This window comes from Pocillopora damicornis, chromosome 2, assembly GCF_964200805.1.
Source record: "Pocillopora damicornis chromosome 2, jaPocDami1.2, whole genome shotgun sequence".
NCBI lineage: Eukaryota > Metazoa > Cnidaria > Anthozoa > Scleractinia > Pocilloporidae > Pocillopora > Pocillopora damicornis.
In genome coordinates this window covers 34,916,961-34,939,529 of record NC_142671.1, presented here as the reverse complement: position 1 = coordinate 34,939,529, position 22,569 = coordinate 34,916,961, and the positions used below count along the sequence as shown (strand labels likewise).

The 22,569-nt window shown below is 38.3% G+C and overlaps 3 protein-coding genes, 1 long non-coding RNA gene and 1 pseudogene across 10 annotated transcripts; 3 read left to right on the top strand and 2 right to left on the bottom strand.

Moving 5' to 3' along the window:
- Positions 1-224: 224 nt before the first annotated feature.
- On the top strand, positions 225-15,741 carry LOC113678854 (uncharacterized). 2 transcript variants are annotated; one of them, XM_089195650.1, is made up of 6 exons: positions 225-380; positions 10,944-12,116; positions 12,644-12,709; positions 13,557-13,622; positions 13,850-13,921; positions 14,836-15,741. In XM_089195650.1, the coding sequence occupies exons 2-6, from the start codon at positions 10,973-10,975 to the stop codon at positions 15,105-15,107; spliced, it is 1,620 nt and encodes a 539-aa protein (XP_089051776.1). In that variant the 5' UTR covers positions 225-380; positions 10,944-10,972; the 3' UTR covers positions 15,108-15,741. The 2 variants fall into 2 exon arrangements, with proteins under 2 accessions (XP_089051776.1, XP_089051777.1); XM_089195651.1 differs by lacking the exon at positions 13,557-13,622.
- On the top strand, positions 1,823-5,068 carry LOC149051032 (uncharacterized). Its single transcript, XM_089195649.1, has 2 exons — positions 1,823-2,947; positions 3,485-5,068. Exons 1-2 carry the CDS (start codon positions 1,830-1,832, stop codon positions 3,999-4,001), a joined length of 1,635 nt encoding a protein of 544 aa, XP_089051775.1. The 5' UTR covers positions 1,823-1,829; the 3' UTR covers positions 4,002-5,068.
- Positions 4,800-10,910, bottom strand: LOC149051031 (uncharacterized; annotated as a pseudogene). The gene is made up of 4 exons (XR_016183481.1): positions 9,872-10,910; positions 9,476-9,574; positions 8,909-8,958; positions 4,800-5,278 (listed from the first exon to the last, which is right to left on the bottom strand). The product of XR_016183481.1 is annotated as an uncharacterized LOC149051031 (transcript).
- An 858-nt stretch (positions 15,742-16,599) lies between the features above and the next one.
- On the top strand, positions 16,600-21,596 carry LOC113678856 (uncharacterized). 4 transcript variants are annotated; one of them, XM_089195681.1, is made up of 6 exons: positions 16,613-16,759; positions 18,161-18,226; positions 18,455-18,526; positions 19,013-19,087; positions 19,254-19,325; positions 20,661-21,596. In XM_089195681.1, exons 1-6 carry the CDS (start codon positions 16,619-16,621, stop codon positions 20,667-20,669), a joined length of 435 nt encoding a protein of 144 aa, XP_089051807.1. In that variant the 5' UTR covers positions 16,613-16,618; the 3' UTR covers positions 20,670-21,596. The 4 variants fall into 4 exon arrangements, with proteins under 4 accessions (XP_027051573.2, XP_089051805.1, XP_089051806.1 ...); XM_089195679.1 differs by lacking the exon at positions 18,455-18,526 and having other exon boundaries at positions 16,604-16,759; XM_089195680.1 differs by lacking the exon at positions 19,013-19,087 and having other exon boundaries at positions 16,604-16,759.
- LOC149051030 (uncharacterized) lies at positions 19,254-22,382 on the bottom strand. Of its 2 annotated transcripts, none has more exons than XR_016183484.1 (2): positions 22,243-22,382; positions 19,254-20,133 (listed from the first exon to the last, which is right to left on the bottom strand). It is a non-coding gene; the product is annotated as an uncharacterized LOC149051030 (long non-coding RNA). The 2 variants fall into 2 exon arrangements; XR_016183483.1 differs by having other exon boundaries at positions 22,125-22,369.
- Between the last annotated feature and the right edge of the window lie 187 nt (positions 22,383-22,569).

Genomic DNA, 22,569 nt, shown 5'->3' with positions numbered 1-22,569 from the left:
TTTTTTGTCTCCTGGCTGGGGTGGTTGAAGAATTTCAGAGAATCCTCTCGGCGGGAACTCTTCACGCGCGGATGAAAGAAGTTCTCTTACCTCTGCCACATCCTGATTTATGTTGCTGTACTGGATTAACGAATTTTTTCCGTTTGACCGAGGCCCTGCCGCGGGATGTACGCGAGCTGGCCCAAGATTTCAAGTTATAATCAACATTTCACAACTGAATACCTGCATAATTTATGCAAGTTTTTCCCGCCCTTCCTATGTCTCATGGGATAGCGTGCTCATTGTTGCCATTCGTGATCTCAACTACACATTGTGGCGATGGCATCGAATTTTCACGAGGAAAACGCGATCAAGTGAATTGATTTACACCTCCAGATAAGGTGAGAGGGATCGCTAAACAATCTATTATATATTAAGTTATGACATACTTTATGCGACCGCCTATTCGTCTTGTCTTCTACGAAGTATCGGCAAAGCAAATAAGCGAAGGAGCATTCAGTGTTCGAGTGGTTAAAATAATAGAAAATACTTGAGGATAAATGCATCCAGCATCGTAAAGACTTATAGTAAAATTTCAACAGCATGTAATTTAATGGCCTTGGCTGGAAACTTGAGGAGATGAGATCTCATATCTGGGACCCTATACCAAGGGTTGTAAGATAGGCGAAGAGGCTTGAACGAGCGCTTTACAAAACGTAGGACGAAGTTAGTTGGGTCCAAACATTTTTTATGTTGCAAATGAAGCAATGCTTCAAGACAAGCCTTCTTATGTACATAGGCTAGCCTAATTAATCCTAGGCCACATTTGGAAAGCTGATAAGAGGCACTCTGCTTCTAATGATCACTGCTCTTGTTCCGAAATGGAAAACCCTTAGGTGATATATCGATAAGTAAATGTTTTGTGATGGATTGGAATGTCGCCGGTGCAAATTTCCCTTTCGTAAACGGTCGTTGCCATTTGAAACGGTCGATGCCATTTCTCGGAACGGTCGTTGCCATTGAAAACGGTTGATGCCATTTCTCATGACGGTCGATGCCATCGTAAAGGTCGATGCCAAGAAGGAACCGATATTTCCGACTCTCTCCGACGACATGCGTGACAATTAGAGCAATGCGTGACTAGCTTTCCCACAAGCCATTGCGATTTTTATCAAATCAAAATGGCGGACAAACCCGACAATTTTCTCAAAGAGCTAATATCTTCAGCCATAAAAGAAGTCGAATCGAAAAGAAAATCTTTTGAATCGACCCAAATTACAAAGGAGAGTTTTCTGGCTTCGCTTCCAGATGATTCATTTTACTACCTGAAGGCAATTTCAGGAAATGGAGAAAAGTTCAAAGTGCTCTTTTTGACCGAAGATATAACGAAAGAAAACCTGGAGCAATGGATATCCGAATATGAAGTGAGAAACAGCATCTCAGTGAAGTTAAAGACAAAGAAGGCACCAACAAGCGGCTATGTGTTGCAAAACTACTATAGATGCCAACACAACACTCGCAACTGGAGTCCAAGTAAAGATCCACAGCAGAAATTGTACTTGAATCCATCTGCCAGAGTAAAGAACACCAATTGCCCCTTTCAGATGATAGTCAAAATAGACAGCGAGGGATGTTGTTCTGTGGACATAGAGTGGGACCACAACCATTCACTTGAAACTCTGGAGACCTCTAATTTCCGTGACCTTTCTCCTGAGTGCACAGAAAGGGTTTTGAAGCTGTTTGAAAGTGAGCATACACCAGCAACCGCAAGGCAACAGTACTTGAAAGAACTCAAAGAATCATGTTAGGATGAATTGGAATTTCACAGGAAAAAGGCCAATCGGGCAGTTATGCCAAGAAAAAGGGACTTTAGTTACCTCTACACACAATTTGGTGAGGATAGGTATGGTGGACAGGGCGTTATGATGTTTGAAAGACTTGCCGAAAGGCTTGAACAATACAAGAAAGACAACCCTGAAGCTACTACTTGTTACCAGATATATGAAGGTGATAATATGCCTCTTATAATTGCTATTGTAACGCCTCTCATGAACCGTGTACACAAGGAAGTGCAGCAGTCTGGTGAGATGGTTTTTGTTGATGCTACTTCTAATACAGAAGAGCACAATCTTAAAGTGTTTTTAATGTGCACAAACAATGTATCTGGAGCACTTCCACTTGGCATCTTGATCACCAGTGATGAGCAGGAGCGTACACTTAAACAGGGCTTTGAAATGCTTTGGTCCTGTTTACCAGAGTATGCATTCAATGATCGTGGTCGGGAACAAGGCCCCCAAGTCATCCTTACAGACAACTGTAAAGAGGAAAGAAATGCTCTGAAGTCTGTTTGGCCAACATCTGTTTTACTTCTTTGCATCTTCCACATGCTCCAACAACTTTGGAGATGGCTTCACGAGAGCAAGAACAGTATCAGCCAAGCAGATAGACCCTATTTTCTCACCCTTTTCAAGAGGTCCTTATATGCCGAGACAAAACAGAGAAAAAAAGATTTTGAGAACTGCTTCAGTGAACTTTTGAATGATGGCTGTTGCAAGAAATACCCAAATCTAGTCAGTTATTTGCAAAATCTATACAATGACAAAGAATCTTTTGCTCTATGCTTTAGAACTGAACTGCCTGTTAGAGGTAACCACACCAACAATTTTGCCGAGGCTCAGTTTTTGGTTCTTAAGGATGTAATTCTGCAGCGCACCAAAGAGTACAATGTTGTTGGGCTTCTAGACAAGCTGACTATTGATCTAGAAGATCACTACAAGAATAAGCTCCTTAGTATTGCTGATGGGAGTTTTGATGGCATGTACAGACATCGCTTCTTTGGCAAAGGGAAAGACAGAAGCACAGGGTTTAAAGTCCCTGATAAAAAAGATCTTGATGCCTACCTCTCAACTGTAGAGAACTTTGGCAATAATGTATTCAAAGTTGGAAGCTCTTCAGATAGCAGTCACAGGTCAGTAGTGTTTTTTCTTAGCCGTCACAATAGCATAATGCTCTGATGGTACAAGAGGGCTTGTGTGGGTGGGCATTATTTTCCTATCTTTCCCCCATTGTCTGATTCAAATTATCTTGATAGGGGAAGCAGTGCAGGGAGGGGGAGGGGGCAGTGTTTCTAGGCTCCTCTCCTTTGGAGCAAAAATACATAAAACATGGGGACATAACATGCATAACATATGAGATACATGTAATTCCTGCAGTTCATCCATATGCTGCATTCCAAGGATGTTGATTTAGCATAAGGAAGACCAAAACATGAGTAATATATTGTCCAGTGGGTGGGGTACCTTAAGTAATTTCCCTTCTTGGCAGGGTATTGAGTTTTTTATAGCAGAGTAAGAGCAAGTCCTTACTCTGCTGTTAGGAATATTTCCATTAATATCTTAGTGGATCAACCAGTTGAAGGTCTAGAATGTATCTATTACAGATTGAAAAAACAAAAATTCCAGTTGTATTGAGATATTTACGAATTGTCTCATTGGTTCTTTGTCAGTTATACAGTGGACATGACTCTTGGGATATGTACCTGCACGGTTGGTAAAAACAGGAGCCCATGCAAACACCAGTATGTCCTGTGGGTAGCAAATCTAGCAGACTGCATAAACTTCATTCCAGTCAGTAATCCACATGAGAGGCAGAAATTGGCCTGGCTAGCAATAGGAAAGACACTTCCTGTTGCTTGTTATAAGCCATTACGCTCTAGTGACGCTGGACAAACATCACAAACTGATGGTTCTAATGGTTTTGTAACAGAGGCATCCACTAGTATGGAAACAGCACAACAAGGGCCAAACTGCTCAACTGCTGAACTAATACAGAGCAATGATGATGAGGATGAACATTCCACTGAACCAATACAGAGCAATGATGATGATGAGGATGATTCCATTGCAAATGCTGAACAATTGTTGAGAAACTCTTGTGAACAAATAATTCAAAAGCTCCAAAGCTCAAGAGACCTTAATTTGGCTAAAGGTGTAATCAGGTTCGCAAAAAGGGTAACATCCTAAACCACTGCTAGATCTATGCATTCTAGAAAACAAAAGTGTGGTAGTGGAAGCCGTCAGGTTATATCAAAAGGGCGACCAGTACAACTACAAGAACCAACCTCCAAGAGGAAGTGCACCCATGACTTGGCTAAAGCAGTACAAACAAACACTAAAAGTAGTAAGAAGTCTGGGTCCCATACTATGAAATCCAAGACAAAGCACATGCAAAGGAAAAAATAGGAAAACAGAGAAATCTTAGTGAATAAACAATGGAATGTTCGCATAATGTTTAACATAGAGGGAAATTCACTTAAGGCAAATTGCCTAGATTAAAAACCTCTCTCCTTGGATCTGCCCCTGAACAACAAGGTTATTAAAAAGATTGAGGTTTTGACATTGTAAATAAGTTTTAATTCATTCTTTCCTGTTAAAGTCTAACACAACATTTGTAATGATTTAAAATTTGGTTTGAACAGTAACATGATGTACATGTGCCAGAACTTAAGGATTCTTCCATGGGTTCAGATAATTGGTACGATGCCATACAACCGTATAGTACTTTAGCCAATTTCAAACACTTATAATTTGATTATATTTTTGTTCAAGTGAAACCTTGTGGGTATGAAGGTTTGTTTGCTGATATCCTGATTGAGGAAAATTATAAGCAAAGTTCAGCCATTGATTCACATGGGGCGCTAACTAATACTCGGGTAAATTAAGGCCTTGGCCTCCAGTTATTTCACCCAAAAAGTGGGGGGGGTGGTGGTCTATCTTCTGAAGATTAAGCTGTACAAACGTAAAACTTTGAAAAGATTGAAGGTTTGAAATTGTAAATAAGTTTTAATTCATTCTTTCCTGTTAAAGTCTAACACAACATTGTAATGATTTAAAATTTGGTTTGAACAGTAACATGATGTACAGGTGCTGCAATGACCACAATTAATTTCAAAAATCGATAACAATAATTTAAAAACAAAAACAATTATGTATTATAGATTGATCCAATAGTCCTTTCAAATCATCTCCAGTTAAAATCACTAAATGCAGGATAGGTTAATTAAACATGTGACTTTTGGTGTCTTATAAGATTTCGTTTCTCTGCAAAAGTCTTTTGACAATGATCACACTTGTTGCTGTCTTTATGTTTCTTGTCTTTATGCCTCTTTAGCTTTTGCTCATGGTCAAACGATTCATTGCATTCTTTGCAAATGCACTCATGACAACCTTTCTGGTGGTATTTGAAGTCCTTCTCCCTCGTGAACTGGGTGCTGCAGGTTGGACATTTTTTTATCTCTGCATGACGAGCTTTGCTCAAGAAAAGAATTCTCACCAGGGATGCGTAAAATGATCCATAGGCTTATCAAAGTAAAGCGAGAGGGCTCAATTAGCAAGTGAAAGCGAGGTGTTTGGCTTCGAGCGTGAAATTAATTGACGTTAACAATTAAAATGCAAACAGGCGCGAGGATCCGCGCGGCTTGCGCGTTAGGAGAGCTACGTAAATTTAGGACTCTTTTGCACAATTTTCTCTTTGGAGATAACTACGCATTCATGGCGAGAATGGCAATTTTCATAATTGTAGAATGATTAAGCGACAAGAACGGCTTAGCTAAGCCGTAGTGTGTCATGGCATTTGAGGATAGCCTGGTTGTAGTGCGTGACATGACTATCAAGTAACAGTTATTGTACCCAGCATGTTTTGTTCGTGATCTACAGATTTATTGGTTTGTGACGCAAAGAGCGATTATCTGTTCTGTCACGACAATACCAAAATTAAATTGTGTTAGCCAACTTATATTTCACTCTGATCAGACCTTTGACCCTAAGTCAACATGGAAGCCGGTGAGCCGCTCGGTAAGGACCTTGTTTTCAAGAGAGATTTCGACTGCAGTATGTTCTGGAGATACAAGAGTATCATTTAACACTTGAAACGATTGGGTAGATATTTTGATAATACTTTTCTGGCGTCCATACTGAGGAGCTCTTTCAGTATAAAATAGACAGTAGTCCCAATCATCAGGTAAGCGCGGGAACTTATCCCGCGAAAATTCTGTGCGAAGGTACGAGTATATTCGGCGGTATCTGCGAAAAGGGGCCATCTTTCTTTCCTTAAGGTAAGGTCTTAACTGTGTAAAACTTCGCGAGGAAGAAATTCTACTCGCTGGCCTGTCCAATTTGGCTTTTAGATAAGGTTGTATGCCTGATAATTTCTGTCTAGAGCTATATGATGACGCGCGATAAATCTCGCTGCTTAATAACCTTTGAGTCGAAAATGATGATGCCCAAACCATTTAATCAGCAAAGCAAGGTTTACCTTTACTTCTGTGCTTTCGAAGCAAGAGAAGGAATTATTTCTGTGATAGTTAGGTGACAGATGCTTAAAATCACATGGTGTATTATCAAACTGTTGAAACCTAACATGAGCAAGATGAACTAATTATGGAATGAACCCTGACATCACAGCTCAAATATTCCTTCCCTATAAGATGACGCGCTCTTGGCAGGTTAGTGTGTTTTCTTACTAATCGTACTGTACTATTTCGCAGTTTCGAAAGTAGAATCCTGAAGATACTCTCGTTCTTTTGTTATTTCTCGTGTAATCAGACTTATCTCCGTGAGGGAAGAACCTTCATTTTTTAATTTTTTTTCCCGGTTTTGTCATTCGTATGTAAGCTGTTGTTATCTGAAGGCAGAACCTTTCCTTTTTTTTTCACCTGGTTCTGTCTCTCTTGGGTAGTCAGTTCTGTTTGGGCTGTTGTTATCTGAAGGCAGAACCTTTCCCTTTTTTTCACCTGGTTCTGTCTCTCTTGGGTAGTCAGTCCTGTTTGGGCTGTTGTCATCTGAAGGCAGAACCTTTCCCTTTCTTTCACCTGGTTCTGTCTCTCTTGGGTAGTCAGTTCTGTTTGGGCTGTTGTTATCTGAAGGCAGAACCTTTCCTTTTTTTTCCACCTGGCTCTGTCTCTCTTGGGTAGTCAGTCCTATTTGGGCTGTTGTTATCTGAAGGCAGAACCTTTCCCTTTTTTTTCACCTGGCTCTGTCCCTCTTGGGTAGTCAGTCCTATTTGGGCTGTTGTTATCTGAAGGCAGAACCTTTCCCTTTTTTTTCACCTGGTTCTGTCCCTCTTGGGTAGTCAGTCCTATTTGGGCTGTTGTTATCTGAAGGCAGAACCTTTCCCTTTTTTTTTTACCTGGTTCTGTCTCTCTTGGGTAGTCAGTCCTGTTTGGGCTGTTGTCATCTGAAGGCAGAACCTTCCCTTTTTTTTTTACCTGGTTCTGTCTCTCTTGGGTAGTCAGTCCTGTTTGGGCTGTTGTTATCTGAAGGCAGAACCTTTCCCTTTTTTTCACCTGGTTCTGTCTCTCTTGGGTAGTCAGTCCTGTTTGGGCTGTTGTTATCTGAAGGCAGAACCTTTCCCTTTTTTTTCACCTGGTTCTGTCTCTCTTGGGTAGTCAGTCCTATTTGGGCTTTTGTTATCTGAAGGCAAAATCTTTCCTTTTTTTTATTTGGTTCTGTCTCTCTTTGGGAGTTGTTTCATTTTAGACTGTGCGTTTTCATCTTATGACAAACTAATTTTGAATTGCGACATGATTAAATTTACTTGTCTTGATTTTTTTTCCTTTGCAGATTTAATTGAACGTTAACCGCGAAAAGCCGTAATGAAAAAGCAATGTTTGTTTTAATAGAAAAAGATAGTTTTCCTGTTTAGATGACCAACCAACCTTAACTTAATTACACATCATAAGTGCACGTTCCGTTGACTGGTAATTTTTACGTCGATGTTGTGTTTGCCTTGGTGGTGTCTGTCCTCAAATCCCGTGATTTTTCAATTAAAAATAAATAACGAATTTAGGAATAAAATTACCAACGAGTAAAATACCTCTTCACGTAACGTATTAAATTGCATTTACATTTCCAACTCTTGCTTCAGACACGAGATGTAAAATCGGTCGTAGATTGTAAAAGCGATTTGTGAGTAAAGAACTTTTTCTACTTGTCGTTGTTTATTTTCTCGCAGCCTTATACATGAGGTTCGCTGTGTTCGCAGTGGTGCGCCAGGAAACCACAGCAGGAAAAATTTTTTCAAAGATTTTACTCCTTTAATGATCTCTTTAAAGTATATTACTTCCTTAGCATTTAGCCAATTATATGGTGCCGGCGGAGGGTACAAAAAAACTCCATTATATATTTCTTTACAGGCCAATATTATCGGAAAAAACCCAAACAAACAAAATGAGTTCTGTTGCGCTGTGTGATCCATGAGTGTTCTCATCGCGGTTAGGGCTTGCTGTTGTTTGCGGTATTATTTTCCGGAGTGGACATACCATTACTACATTTTTGTTAGCGTTTAAAAATCGGAAATACATGGTTTTGGTAAAAAACCTTAATCTTTTTCAACTCTTAACGACTGTCGAGTTGTGTGTATCAATAGAGTGGGTCAGCAAATTTGCATTCTATGTTGCGCAAGGGGCAAGAGAAAATGGTTGACTCCCTGCGAGTGAAGCTGACGCTCTAGGTCGATGTCGATCCGTTACTATCCTTTGTAAACAAAATTTCGATCATGGAGTTAAATTATAAAATTACTTTGGCTTACATTGTACGCTTTAAAGTAAACTTGAGTTGTTAGATCCACGCGAGGGTTAACCTTGAAAAATGCAATCACGCGAGTGGAGCTGACATTAACGCTTGTCCCTATCTGGAAAACATTCGTATTGTGACAAGAAGGGTCTACTTTAAGGTTTTGGGTTACTCTCGCCATGCAATTTGGACGCCGAAAAGTGCCAAAAAAGTAATTACTGAAAATTCATCCGCAACACCTCGGTCGTTCTGTGGGCGCGAAGTCAGTTCTTCTCTTACAGTTAATAATTGCCAGGCGGATCTCAGATCCGCCTCAGCCTCATTTGCATAAATTCTTTTGGTGAGCAAAGCTCGTCATGATTCCCATATCAAGGTCTTCCCTCAAGCTCTGTGCTTTATCTTTCCAGTCCTATGAAGATCATAGCATGAAATTTTAAAGGGGGGGAAATATATTAGGGAACAATCGTGTATTTTTAATCCCCCCTATTTTTTTTATAAACTAGATTGCAAAGACAGTTTTTTTCACCCTCTATCATAATTTTTTGAGGATAATACCCCCTTGCCTCCCCCCCCCCCCTTTCCTCAAAACCTGGATCCGCCACATGTAGGTTATTTCTAATTAAAATTTAGGTTAAATTAATTGGTACATTATAATGGGCCTTGCTATCCCCTAGGTATATTTAAGAGTTCTGTCTGGAAAAATAACAAGTCTGAACATTATATTACAAAATTGACATTCAGCTTGAGGTCCCAGCTTGATTCAAGATCAACATTCATAACCTAACATACTTTTAATTGGAAAGTTTGACGAGAACATTTACACTCTCGGTCCTTACAAAGTTAGCCACGTAAACCACATAGCAGTCCACTGAAATGGGGCAGGGTTAATACACAAACATTCGCAATGTTAGAAGTTTATAACTAACCTTTCGTCTGTCTGTCGGCAATTTCTTCCACATATTGCCAACCACTTTGGAAACCTGCCCGATTCCTGCCCCCTTTCCAAGTTGTTCCTTGACATCTGGCTGTGGAATGATACAAAGTACGAGGAAACTATATCAGCTTATGTCGAATGTAATTTCAAGGCCTACAAGAATAACGAATACAAGTGCAACACTTACAGATAAGATATTTGTTAATGACATAAACGAAAATTTTAGATGCGGTATATTTTTCACTGATATTTCTGATCACTTAATCTTAATCACTTGTAATCGGATGTAAAGGATATAATGGAAACAACATGTTTTAGACTATTTGAACAAGCACTTTATCCAGGCTGAAAATGATTGAATATTTCGGGAAATACAAAACAAACTCACCGCAACTGACTGCATAAAGGAGTTCCACCCCGTTGGCTTCTTAATTGATTTTTGTTTTGTTCCTGCGCAAGAAGAATGGGTTCGTTCTGTTTCAGCTGGGCTCAACTCTCGCGCACGTGGATTGCTCCGCCATTTTATAAACAACACTGCCCGGAAGTGACGTCCGAGCGTGCCAACAGCGTACGAGCTATTCACGAGGGCTGTCGTCTGCTCGGCTAGTTTTAGAAATGGCATCGACCGTTTCAAATGGCAACGACTGTTCTGAGAAATGGCATCGACCGTTTCAAATGGCAACGACCGTTTACGAAAGGGAAATTTGCGTCGCCGGTATACGAAATTACCGATTAATTTTATGTATTGTACAACGCTTTTCGAAAATAGGTGAGTATCATCATATCAGTCTGGGTTGAAAAATAGATAGGAGTTTTATTTTGCGGTTTGACATACTTTTCTGATTTTAGGATCAAATTTTTGTGCTCATAGTGAGTGAAATATCCGCTGGGAACAAATTATAATAATTAAATTTTTCTTTTCAAGTAGCAGAACACTGACAAGGAAACCACACATAGCTGGAAACAATACACTCTTGCATCTTACACCCTAGCCTACTGACACACCAGAAAACATGTTCAGTCAAACCGGGTTTTACTGAATGAAAATCAGAAAGAGAGAACTAAAACAAAGTTTTCCATAGGTTTCATGTAATTGTTAACTTGTATTTTCAATGTGTGATATGTAGAGTTGATTCAAAGTGCTTTAAGGCTGCCTTCTATTAATAAAAATATTTTAAGCCATGTTTAACTGTTTAACTTCTAAGACATATGGAAGCTTTGTTTCAAATGGGGTGTTGGAGAAACTTTGCAGAATTCCAGAACCTTCAATTACTTTAACTGACTGAACAAAATAGAATGAAAATACTATTACCCTAGGCTCCTGCCTACTAGCATGAGTTTTCAGTGAACTAAAAATAAATTTATGACATTTTGACTGAATAAACTTTTTTTGTGGGAACCGATTTTTATGGATCAAGGGCAATCATACAATTCTGAAATCATTTGTAAACTTTTTACAGGACATTATCTGAATAAGCAAGCTGCCCTCATGAAGATAACCTTTTTGACTGAGGAATGGACTCAGTCAACCAAAGGCAGTTGTTCCACCTTAGTGAGACAGATGGCCATAGAACTCTCTAGACTAGAAAATGTAGAAATTGGTATTTTAATTCCAAGTGCCAGTCAAGAGGATAAAGAAGATGCCCAAAAATACAACATCAAGGTTTCCGAACCTGAAGAATATGCAGGCTTTAAACCAGTTGATTGTCTGCAGTTTCCTCCAGAGGGATTTAGCACTGACTTTATCATTGGTCATGGCATTAAGCCTGGATGTTATGGACAGGTCCTTAAGAATAAACTTGGCTGTAAATGGGTGCATGTGGTCCTGAGAAATGCAGAAGAAACAGCAATGTTCCAGAAAACCCCAGGAGCCATTTCTGAAGGGCAGAAACAGCATGAAACTGAGGTAGAATTGTGTAAAAACGCTGACATGGCTATAACAGTTGGCTCTAAGCTCAATGAAACCTTTAATTCTGCTCTGCATCAGTGTAAGAAAGATCATGTATTCAATCTTATACCTGGCATTTTTGATGAGTTTTTTGGAGAGCAGAAGAAATACCACAATTCAAAGAACTTTGAAATCCTAGTGTTTGGCAAAGGGAACACTGAAGACTTTGAACTAAAAGGTCTTCATGTTGCTGCCAAAGCTGTGGCACATCTTAATAACTATGAGCCATCATACATTCTCAAAGTTGTCGGTGCCTCCGAAGGAGAACAAGAGAAACTGGCTGAGAGGTTGGAAGGTCTCGGGATCTCTCGTCGTCAACTGCTTGTTAGAAGTTTTTATAAAGAAAGAAGAAAACTGGCTCAGCTATTTTTGGAAGTGGATCTTGTTTTGATGCCTTCAGGTACAGAGGCATTTGGTCTCACAGCTTTGGAGGCATTGTCAGCAGGTGTACCAATCCTTATTACCCATAATTCTGGCTTGGCAGAGGCTCTGGAGGAAGTACTTTTTGGGTACGGATGCATAGTACATAAAGAAGCTGACTGGGCTGAAAAAATCAAACAAGCACGAAAAAATCTGAAAACTAGATTAGAAGAGGCAAGCATGCTACGCAACAAGTATAAAGAGAAATACTGTTGGCAGGACCAATGTACTGCTTTTGTGACAAAGCTTAGGGCCTTGCATTCAGGTAAAAATGTTAACTTTATATGCATTCAACTGAAGTAAAATAATTAAATAAGTACCTATTAGCTAGTTGGCACAAATCTGTTTATCATTTTGAAATTGGAACCATGATTAGAATTAATATAAGAGTGAAATAATAAAAAAGGTAGACATAAATTAAGGGCTATTTTGATGATATCCTTGCAATTCAGATCATTGCTGATTTCAGTACAATATGTATGTTTTATAGTGCAAAGATGTTTTGATTTTCATGTGCTCAAAGCCACCAAACCTTAAAATGGACACAGAAATTACACCAGATCACAAGCTTGCTACAAAAATATGCAACAAGTACTAATCAGTTACTTACAAGGCCTAACACTATAGCAGGTTTCACCTCCTTAGTTCCATTGTAATGATATGAGTTGAAGTACAGCTGCACCAATATGTGTTACTCAAGACATGTGGGGCTTAGATGAATGACAGTCACACTGATATTTTGATTAGTTGTCTTTGTGTAATTTGTTCTATTTGTTTATCGACATCTAACAGGACATGCTGAGGAAATGCAACAGGAGTCCCAAGGCAAAAGGCATTCAGCTCAAAAGCGAGTGGCTGGTAATTACTTGCTTGTCTATTTTTTAAACATGCCCTAGTGTTATCAACAAATTGCATCCTTTTAATATTGAGCAATTACAAAACAATTTAACGAAATCAATATACAAATGTTTTTGGACTTTCTTTGAATATCAAAGAACACAATTCCTGGACAATGTCATGTCATAGTCATGACAATTTTCAATGTGAATACCCTAATAGGGGTATTTACATTTTTTGACAGACCCTGCTGAGGATCTAGACCTGTTTCATGTTTCAAATGCAGATTCTTCTTACATATCAGGAAAGCAAAGAAATAGTGACTTAGTTTTAAGATAAAGGAACTGTGTTATTTTACATTTGTTGGAGATCTGTGGATTTTTTTCTTGTTAATTGTCCATCAGATTGCTTTTACATCAGTTCCAGGGAAATTTTTATCTTGCTTAAGACACTGTTGTTACAAGGTGATCAACAAACTAAGTTGTTATTTATAATTTTAAGGGGCAAAATCCATATGATCATGATTTAAATTCACCTGTGAGAACATTACCCCATTACTCCACAGGGATCACATGGGGTATTGACTAAGCAAGGCTTTAAGTTGCCACTGTTTTGGTTGCCATGGCAATTAGCCAATTTGGCCATTGATTATCTTGTGTTTGCTGGTTGTGCATGGCATGACATTAGCCAGCTGTAACATTCTTTAATGAGATATGAACAAATTTACGTAGTACAATCCCTATTGAAGTACTAGGTTTACAATTGTCACATAGTACTATTGTGTCAGACATTAAGTGGTATGGTCAACAGTCTAGTTTATTAGTTGCCTTTGTGTAATTTTTGCCATTCATTAATTGACATCTAACAGAATGTGCTGAGGAAGTTGAACAGGAGTCCCAAGGAAAAAGGCATTCAGCTCAACAGAAAGTGGCTGGTATTACAACTCACTTGTCTATTTTTTAAACATGCCCTGGTGTTATCAACAAACTACATCCTTTTTATATCGAGCTGGAAGTAAATATTATAATGAAATAAGTCTACCAATATTTTATTTGAACTTTTTTTGAATATCAAGGAACACAATTCCTGGAAATTATAATGTCGTAGTTATGAAATTTACCATGTGAATACCTTAATAGGAGTATCTCCATTTTCTGACAGACCCTGCTAAGGATCCAGACCAGTCTGCATCAAAGACAGATTTTTCTTCTGTATCTGGAAAGCGACTAAAAGGTGACTTCCCTTTAAATTGAAGGAGCAGTGTAACTTTATGTTTGTTGGAAATCTGTGGATTTTTTTTGTGCTAATTGTCACCCAGATTGCCTTTAAGTGTTTATCTCACTTTAGACACCTTTGTTACAAGGTGATAAGCAAACTAATATATTACTTATTTTCATGGGCAAAATCCATATGATGATGATTTAAATTCACCCGTAATAATTTTATTCCACAGGAATCATTTGTGGTTTTGACTAAGCAAGGCTTTCAGTTGCAACTGTTTGGTTGCCATGGCAATTGGCCAATTTGGCTATCGATTATCTTGTGTTTGCTGGTCGTGCATAGCATGACACTAGGCAGCTGTAACATTCTTTAACAGAGAGATAAACAATTTTGCATTATACAATCCTTATTGAAGTACTAGGTTTACAACTGCCACATAGTACTATTATCTCCAAGACATTAAGTGGTATGGTGAGCCGTTTGGTTGATTAGCTGTCTTTGTATAATTTTTGACCAGTTGACAATTTCATCTTCTGCTTCGTTGTCCTGGCCTTCAGGTATGCCATCCATCTTATCAGCACAAAGGGCTGATAAGATGGACAGTTATATCCCCAACAAACTGTCACAACACAAATTAAATCTGATCAGTTCGATTCAACATAATATATACCTGGAAGGCTTGTTCCAAGGACCACCAGACTACAAATCCTGTGTCCTAACCACTTGTCCATCCTGTTTCCACAATATTTGATAGAAAATCTCTGGCATGACCAAAAAAGCCTTTTCTCTACTTACTCCCCCCCCCCCCCCCCTAAAAAAAATTCACTTGCAGTGAATGATTTTAAAATTGTTACTGAGTCACAGTATGTAACAAGTGAGCTGGTAATCTTAAAATAATTAACACTCTGTTTGTGTTTATATTCAAGAGGGAGTAGTAACTGATGATGACCTTCAAACACTTGGCAAAGCTATTGGTGTCAAGTGGGATCGACTGGCACGTCGACTACCTGGAATTAAGGAAGAGGACATAGAAGAAATTGAAGACAGCCGTAAAACTTTGTCTCAAAGGGGATTTCATATGCTGAAACTGTGGAGAACAAACAATGGGAAAGCTGCAGACTATAAGACTTTACATGATGCATTAGTCCACAGTATGGTACAGCGGAGAGACTTAGCAGAAAAGTATTGTTTTGAATAATAATATCTCATAGATATTGCTCATACCAAAACCTGGCAGTTGGTTTAAATAGAGGCGGCCACTAGGTGGAAAGTATAGATAACTTTGCTAGTTACCAATAAATTCCAGTAGGTTATTAATTGTAAGAATCTAATGATTAATTAATCCTTGATTTACATCCTTTTATCGATAGCCTTTTTACAACATTATACAACATGTGTTTAGCTAATTTTATCCACGCATTTGATTGGAAGAAAGACGCATAGATGAGGAGAATGTTGAAGCTTTGAAATGATCGTAAGTCGGCTCAGGAGAGAAGTTCTTTAAAATAAAGTATATATCAAGTACTCTAAGGTTTTTTTAATATAGAAAATTATATATATTGTGTTAAAAAATAAAATAAGTGCTTGTTTAAAGCAATTAGGTTAGTGATTATGTGAACCTTTTTTAGTGATTGAGGAACGAAACATTTGCAGTCGTTCGTCGTTGGTTATTACAGCTTTAATTTGTTTTTGTAGAAATCGAGAATGACGATATTTTCATTTGGCTAAATCTATATATCGGTTAACTAGCGTTTTCTTAGCAGCTGACTTTTATGCAATATAATGGAACATTTAGCCCGATTATGAAATACATGGGGTGCATTTACTTTGAACGTTCAAGGTGTGGTGTTTCAAAACGTGTTTATGCTCCTTACTTACCTTGTGATAGACGAACGCAAAATTGACCATATTACGCCTGGTCGAGAAAAAATTCACGTTGGACCCAAGCCTCTTCCGCGACAGTGTACCCTCAGCTTTTTGGAAAATTTATCAGATAAAACTGGTACACCAGCAAATTTGATCACCTTCTGGTTTGACATACGCTTAGGCTCAATTCTCTCAATTCCGTGGATTTGACTGCTCTTTGACTTAAGATTTTCGCCCTCGGAAATTACTTTTTGTCAATTCATTTATAATAAAGTTAGGATATAACGCGCGCTGTCATTGATTGAAAGAGCGTGCTCTATCAGAATACAAAACACAAAGCTAAGCTGTTACGCCATCTGTACTATGTCCGACCTTTACCGGGACTTCTCTCTATCTCTTTTTCGTTAATTAAAAGTGAAATTTGGAAACAAGCGAGCCGGCAAGTAGCAACAGAAGAACCAAACAAAGATTTGTAAACATGTCAAGTGCCGTAATTTAAGTTACTATAACGTGAGATAACGAGTTTCTCTGTACGTCTCCTGTTTCTCCCTATGATTCTTTCGTGCTCTAGCGGCTTCCAGCGTACTTTACAACAGAACAGAGCACAGTCAAGGCTTCTCTAGATACATAAGTCGTGTATAAGTCACGCGCAAATGAAAGAGGTTCTTTTACTTCTGTCACATCCTGCTTTATGTTGCTGTACTGGATTTACGAATTTCTTTCGTTTGATCGAGGCCCTGCTGTGGGATTCATGCGAGCTCTTCCAAAGTTTTCGAGTTATAATTATTAGCATTTCACGACAGAGTACCTGCATAATTTATGCAAGTTTTTTCTGTGCTTCCCATGTCTCACGCGATAGCGTGCTTCCGGGTTAAGTTGACTGTTGTCATTATATTCATGACTACAGGTATAGCTTGTGGCGATGTCATTGAGTTTTCACGAGGAACACGCGATCAAGTGAATTGCTTAACACCTCCAGATAAGGTGAGAGGGATCGCTGAATAATTGCTGATACATCATACCTCATGAGGCCTCCTATTCCGCTCGCTGCCGCCACGTATTTCATACTGAATGGGAATCATCGATCGCCAGCGATAAAACTCGTTTAAGCTCCATTTAGTACGAAGTGTCGGCTAGGCAAATAAGCGAAGGAGCATTCAATGAACGAGTGGTTAAAATAAAAGAACGTACTTGAGGATAAATGCATCCAGCATCATAAAGAGTGATATTAAAATTTCAACAGCATGTACTTTGATAGCCTTGGTTGGAAACTTAAGGAGATGAGATCTCATATCTGGGATCTTCCATTACACTGACCCTATACCAAGGGTTATAAGATAAGCGAGGAGGCTTGAACGAGTGCTTTACAAAATATAGGACGAAATTGGATGAATCCAAACATTTAATATGTCGCAAATGAAGCAATCCTTCAAGACAATTGCCTTTGTAAGTACATAGGCTAGCCTTAAACTAATCCTGGGCCACATTTGGAAAGATAGTAAGAGGCATTCTACTTCTCATGATTACTGCTCTTGCTCTGAAATGGAAAACCCCTGGGTGACATATCGATGAGTAATCAGTTTTATAATGGGTTGGAATGGCACCGGTATACGAAATTGTCGATAAGTAATATGTATTGTATACTAACTGCTTTGTGAAAATAGGTGAATATCATCATGTAAATATGGGTTGAAATATTTGCAGGAGTTTTTTTTGTAGTTTGGCATACTTTTCTGATTTTTAGGATCAAATTTTTGTGCTTCAAAGTGAATGAAATTTCTGTTGGGAACAAATTATAACAATTAAAATTTTCTTTTCAAGTAGCAGAACATTGAAAAGGAAGCTACATATAGCTGGAAACAGCACACTCTTGCATTTCATACCGTAGCGTATACACCCACCAGAAAACAGGCGTAGTTAAACCGGATTTAACTGAATGAAAATCAGAAACAGAGAACTGAAATAGGTACCATGACTCAAATTAATACAAGAGTGAACCAAAAAGTAGACAGAAATTAGAGGCTGTTTTGTATCTGTGTAATTTAGATAATTGCTGATACCAGTACAATATGTATATTTTAGTGCACAGATGTTTTGATTTCCACATGCTTATGTAAAGGCACCAAGCCTTAAAATGGACATAGAAATTACACCAGATAACAAACTTGCCACAAAAATGTGTAGCAAATATTAATCACAGTTACTTACAAGGCTTAACACTGTTACAGGTTTCACCTCCTTAGTGCCATTTTAATGATATGAATTGAAGTACAGCTGCCCAAACATGTCTTACTCATGTGGGGCTTAGATAAAAGACAGTTACACTGTTACTTTGAAAAGTTGTCTTTGTGTAATTTTTGCTATTTGTTTATCAACATCTAACAGGACGTGCTAAGGAAATGCAACAAGAGTCCCAAGGCAAAAGGCATTCACCTCGAAAGCGAGGGGCCGGTAATGACTTACTTGTATATTTTTTAAACATGCATTAGTGTTATCAACAAACTGCATCCTTTTTAAATCAAGCAGGTACAAAACATTTTAATGAAATTAAAATACCAATATTTTTTTTGGACTTTTTTTGAATATCAAGGAACATAATTCCTGGACAATGTAATATGTCATAATTATGACATTTTAATGTGAATGCTCTCAAATAGGGGTATATCCATTTTCTGACAGACCCTACTAGGGATTCAGACCAGTTTGCATCAAATGCAGATTCTTCTTACATATCTGGAAAGCGACAAAAATGTGACTTACTTTTAAAAAGAAGGAACCATGTTCCTTTATATTTGTTGGAAATCTGTGGATTTTTTCTTGCTAACTGTCACCCAGAATGCTTTTACATCTCATGTTCATCTCACTTTAGACACTTTTGTCACAGGGTGATCAGCAAACTAATTTATTACTTATAATTTTAAGGGGCAAAATCCATATGATTATGATTTAAATTCACCAGTGAGAACAATACTCCACAGGAATCATTTGTGGGGTTGACTAAGCAAGGCTTTAAGTTGCAACTGTTTTGGTTGCCATGGCAACTGACACTAGCCAGCTGTAACATTCTTTACAAGAGAAAAAAAAACAGTTTTCCATAATGCAATCCTTATTGAAGTGCTTAAGGTTTACAATTGCCACGTAGCACTATAATCTCAGACATTAAGTGGTATGGTCAGCTGTCTAGTTGAATAGTTTTCTTTGTGTAATTTTTGCCATTCATTTATTGACATCTAACAGAATGTGTTGAGGAAATTGATCAGGAGTCCCAAGACAAAAGGCATTCACCTCAAAAGCGAGGGGCTGGTTTTACTGGTATAACTCACTTATCTATTTTTTAAACATGCCCTACTAGCGTTACCAATATTTTTTTTGGACTTTTTTTAATTATTGAGGAACACAATTCCTGGACAACATAATGTCACAGTTAAGACATTTTTGATGTGAATGCCCCTATGGGGGTATTTCCATTTTCTTACAGACCTTTCTGGGGATTCAGACCAGTTTGCATCAAATGCAGATTTTTCATACATATCTGGAAAGCGACACAAAGGTGACTTACTTTTAAAATGAAGGAACTGTGTTACTTTACATTTGTTGGACATCTGTGGATTTTATTTCATGTTAATTGTCATCCAGATTGCTTTTACATCTATTCCAGGGAAATGTTTATCTCACTTTTGACACTTTTGTTATACAGGGTGATTAGCAAACTAATTAATTACTGATGATGATTTAAATTCACCTGTCAGGGGAAACTACTCCTCAGGTATCATTGAGCAAGGCTTTAAGTTGCAACTGTTCTGGTTGCCATGGCAATTGGCCAATTGGCCATTGATTATCTTGTAAATGGTTAAGAACTGTTAGCTCAGTTGGTAGCTCAATTGTTAGCTCAGTTGGTAGAGCGCTACACCAGTATCGCAGAGGTCATGGGTTCAAATCCCGTATAGGCCTGAATTTTTTTTCACTACTGATTATCTTGTGTTTGCTGGTCATGCATGGCATGACACTAGCCAGTTGTTACGTACTTCAAAATAGAGATAAACAACTTTTCATAATACAATCCTTATGGAAGTACTAGGTTTACAATAGCCACATGGTACTATTATCTCAAAGACATTAAGTGGTATAGTCAGCAGTCTTTTTGCATCCAGTCAGCCATCCAGCGATGGCTCCTTAAAGAGCTGTTTCTTTGAAGTGAGAGCACAATTATGTTACTGTAGGTTTTTTAATCTTCCATCTTGAACTTGTTGACAATTTCATCTTCTGCTTCATTGTCTCAGGCTTCAGGTATGCTGTCCATCTTACCAGCACAAAGGGAATCATCTTCTGTTCCAATCAGTTATATATACCCCCACTAGCTGTCAGACATAAAATTAAATCTAATCAGTTTGATTCAACAAATTATACATGATAATATGAGGAATGTGTGCTTGGATATGTATTTGTATACTTTTAAAATTGACCAGTCTCCTCAGGCAAGGTTCATCTAAGGATAAATATGAACAATCTAGTCCCAAACTTTGTAGGTAAACAGACTGTAAAAACCCCAACTGGCAGGAGGCAGGCTGCACTTAGCTATATACAAAGCAGAGCCAAGGAGTTGAATTCAGGGAACCATTTAAGAACAATCCAGTGAGTGGCAGGGTGGAGGGCTTGTTCCCAGGACCACCAGGCTACAAATCCTGTGTCCTAACCACTTGTCCACCCTGCCTCCACAATATCTGATGGAAAATCTTTGGGATGACAAAAAAAAAGCCTTTGCTCTCTCCCCTGCCCCTTAAAAAAAATCCCTAGCAATGAATGATTCTATAATTGTTCCTGAGTCACAATTTTTAAAGCTGTTAATCTTGAAATAACTAACTCTTTATTTGTTTTTATATTCAAGAGGGAGTAGTAAGTAATGATGACCTTCAAACACTTGGCAAAGCTATTGGTGTCAAGTGGGATCGACTGGCACGTCGACTACCTGGAATTACAGAAGATGACATAGAAGAAATTGAAGACAGCCATAGGACTTTGTCTCAAAGAGGATTTCATATGCTGAAACTGTGGAAAACAAACAATGGGGAAGCTGCAGACTATAAGACTTTACATGATGCATTAGTCCATAATATGGTACAGCGGAGAGACTTAGCAGAAAAGTATTGTTTTGAATGATAATATCTCTTTGGTATTACTTATACCAAAACTTTGCAGTTAGTCTAAATAGAGACAGCCACTGGGTGGAAAGTATAAATAACTTTACTAGTTAGCGATAAATTCCAAGTGGCTATGAATTATGAGAATCTAATGATTAATTTATCCTTGATTTGCATTCTTTTATTGATAGCCTTTTTACAACATTGTATAACATGTGTTTAGCTAATATTATACACGCATTTGATTGCATCTATTGAAGGAAAGACGCATAGATGGGGGAGAATGTTGAAGCTTTAGAATGATCGTATGTCAGCTCAAGAGAGAAGTTCTTTAAAGTAAAGCTGGAGTATTTTAGATAAACTCGATGAGTACCCTAAATTTTTTGATGCAGACAACTATATATACTGTCTTAAAAAATAAAATAAGTGCTTGTTTGGAGCAACTAGGTTAGTGATTATGTGAGCATTTTTTAGTGTATGGGGAACGCTACATATGTAGTCGTTCGTCGTTGGTTTTCACAATTTTAATTTGTTTTTGTACAAAATTTATCGAGAATGACAATATTTTTATTTTGCCTTGGTAGTATTATAGTTAACTAGTGTTTGCTTAGCAACTGTCTTTTATGTAACGTAATGGAATATTTAGCTCGATTATCAAATACATGGAGTGTATTCACCTTGAACGTTTAAGGTGTGGTGTTTCAAAACATGTTTATGCACCTTACTTACAGTGTGATAGACGAACGCAATATTCACCGTATCACGTCTGATCTAGAAAAAAATTCACCTCGTATCCAAGCCTCCTCCGCGGCAGTGTACCCTCAGCTTTTTGGAAAATCGGTACACCAGCAAATTTGATCACCTGGTTTAACATACTTTTCAGCTCAACTCTCTTGTTACCATGGATTTGACCACTCTTTGACTTAAGATTTTCGCCCCCAGAACTTACTTTTTGTGAAATTTATTTAAAATAAAGCTCGGATATAACGCGCGCTGTCATTGGTTGAAAGAGCGTGCTCTATTAGAGTACAAAACATAGAGCTGAGCTTTCACGCCATTTGCCAAGTTGTGTTATGTCCGACCTTTTCCGGGACTCCTCTCTAGCTTTTTTTATTGTTAGTTGAAAGGGAAATTTCGAAACAAGCGAGACGGCAAGTAGCAACAGAAGAACCGAACAAAGATTTGTAAACATGCCAAGTGCCGTAATTTACCTTATTATAACATGAGCAGAGACGAAAATCGTCATAGATCCTCATGGAGATAACGAATTACACTATCCGAGTTTTGACGGTTTTCACGCTCAGTTAGATTGCAAGATTACGAACGTACTTGAGAAGTGGGGAGAAACTCGACTACGTCTTGTGTGTCTCCCTAAGGAGCTCCGTACGTCTTGTCTACCTCTCTACAATTCTCTCGTGCTCTAGCCGCTCTTTACGTGCTTTGCAACGGAACAGCATGGTCGTATTAGGAGACCAGTCGTTTCTTCTTATCTCCTGGGTGGAGTGGGTGAAAGATATTAGAGGGATCACATGATTTTCAGGGGGAACAGAGTGGGGATCAGCGGTCGCCAACAGAGAACAAAGGAGAACTATAAAAATTGACTGTCGATTAACTGCTAATCGAGGAAAATTAAAATAATATTGTAGAGCCTTATGG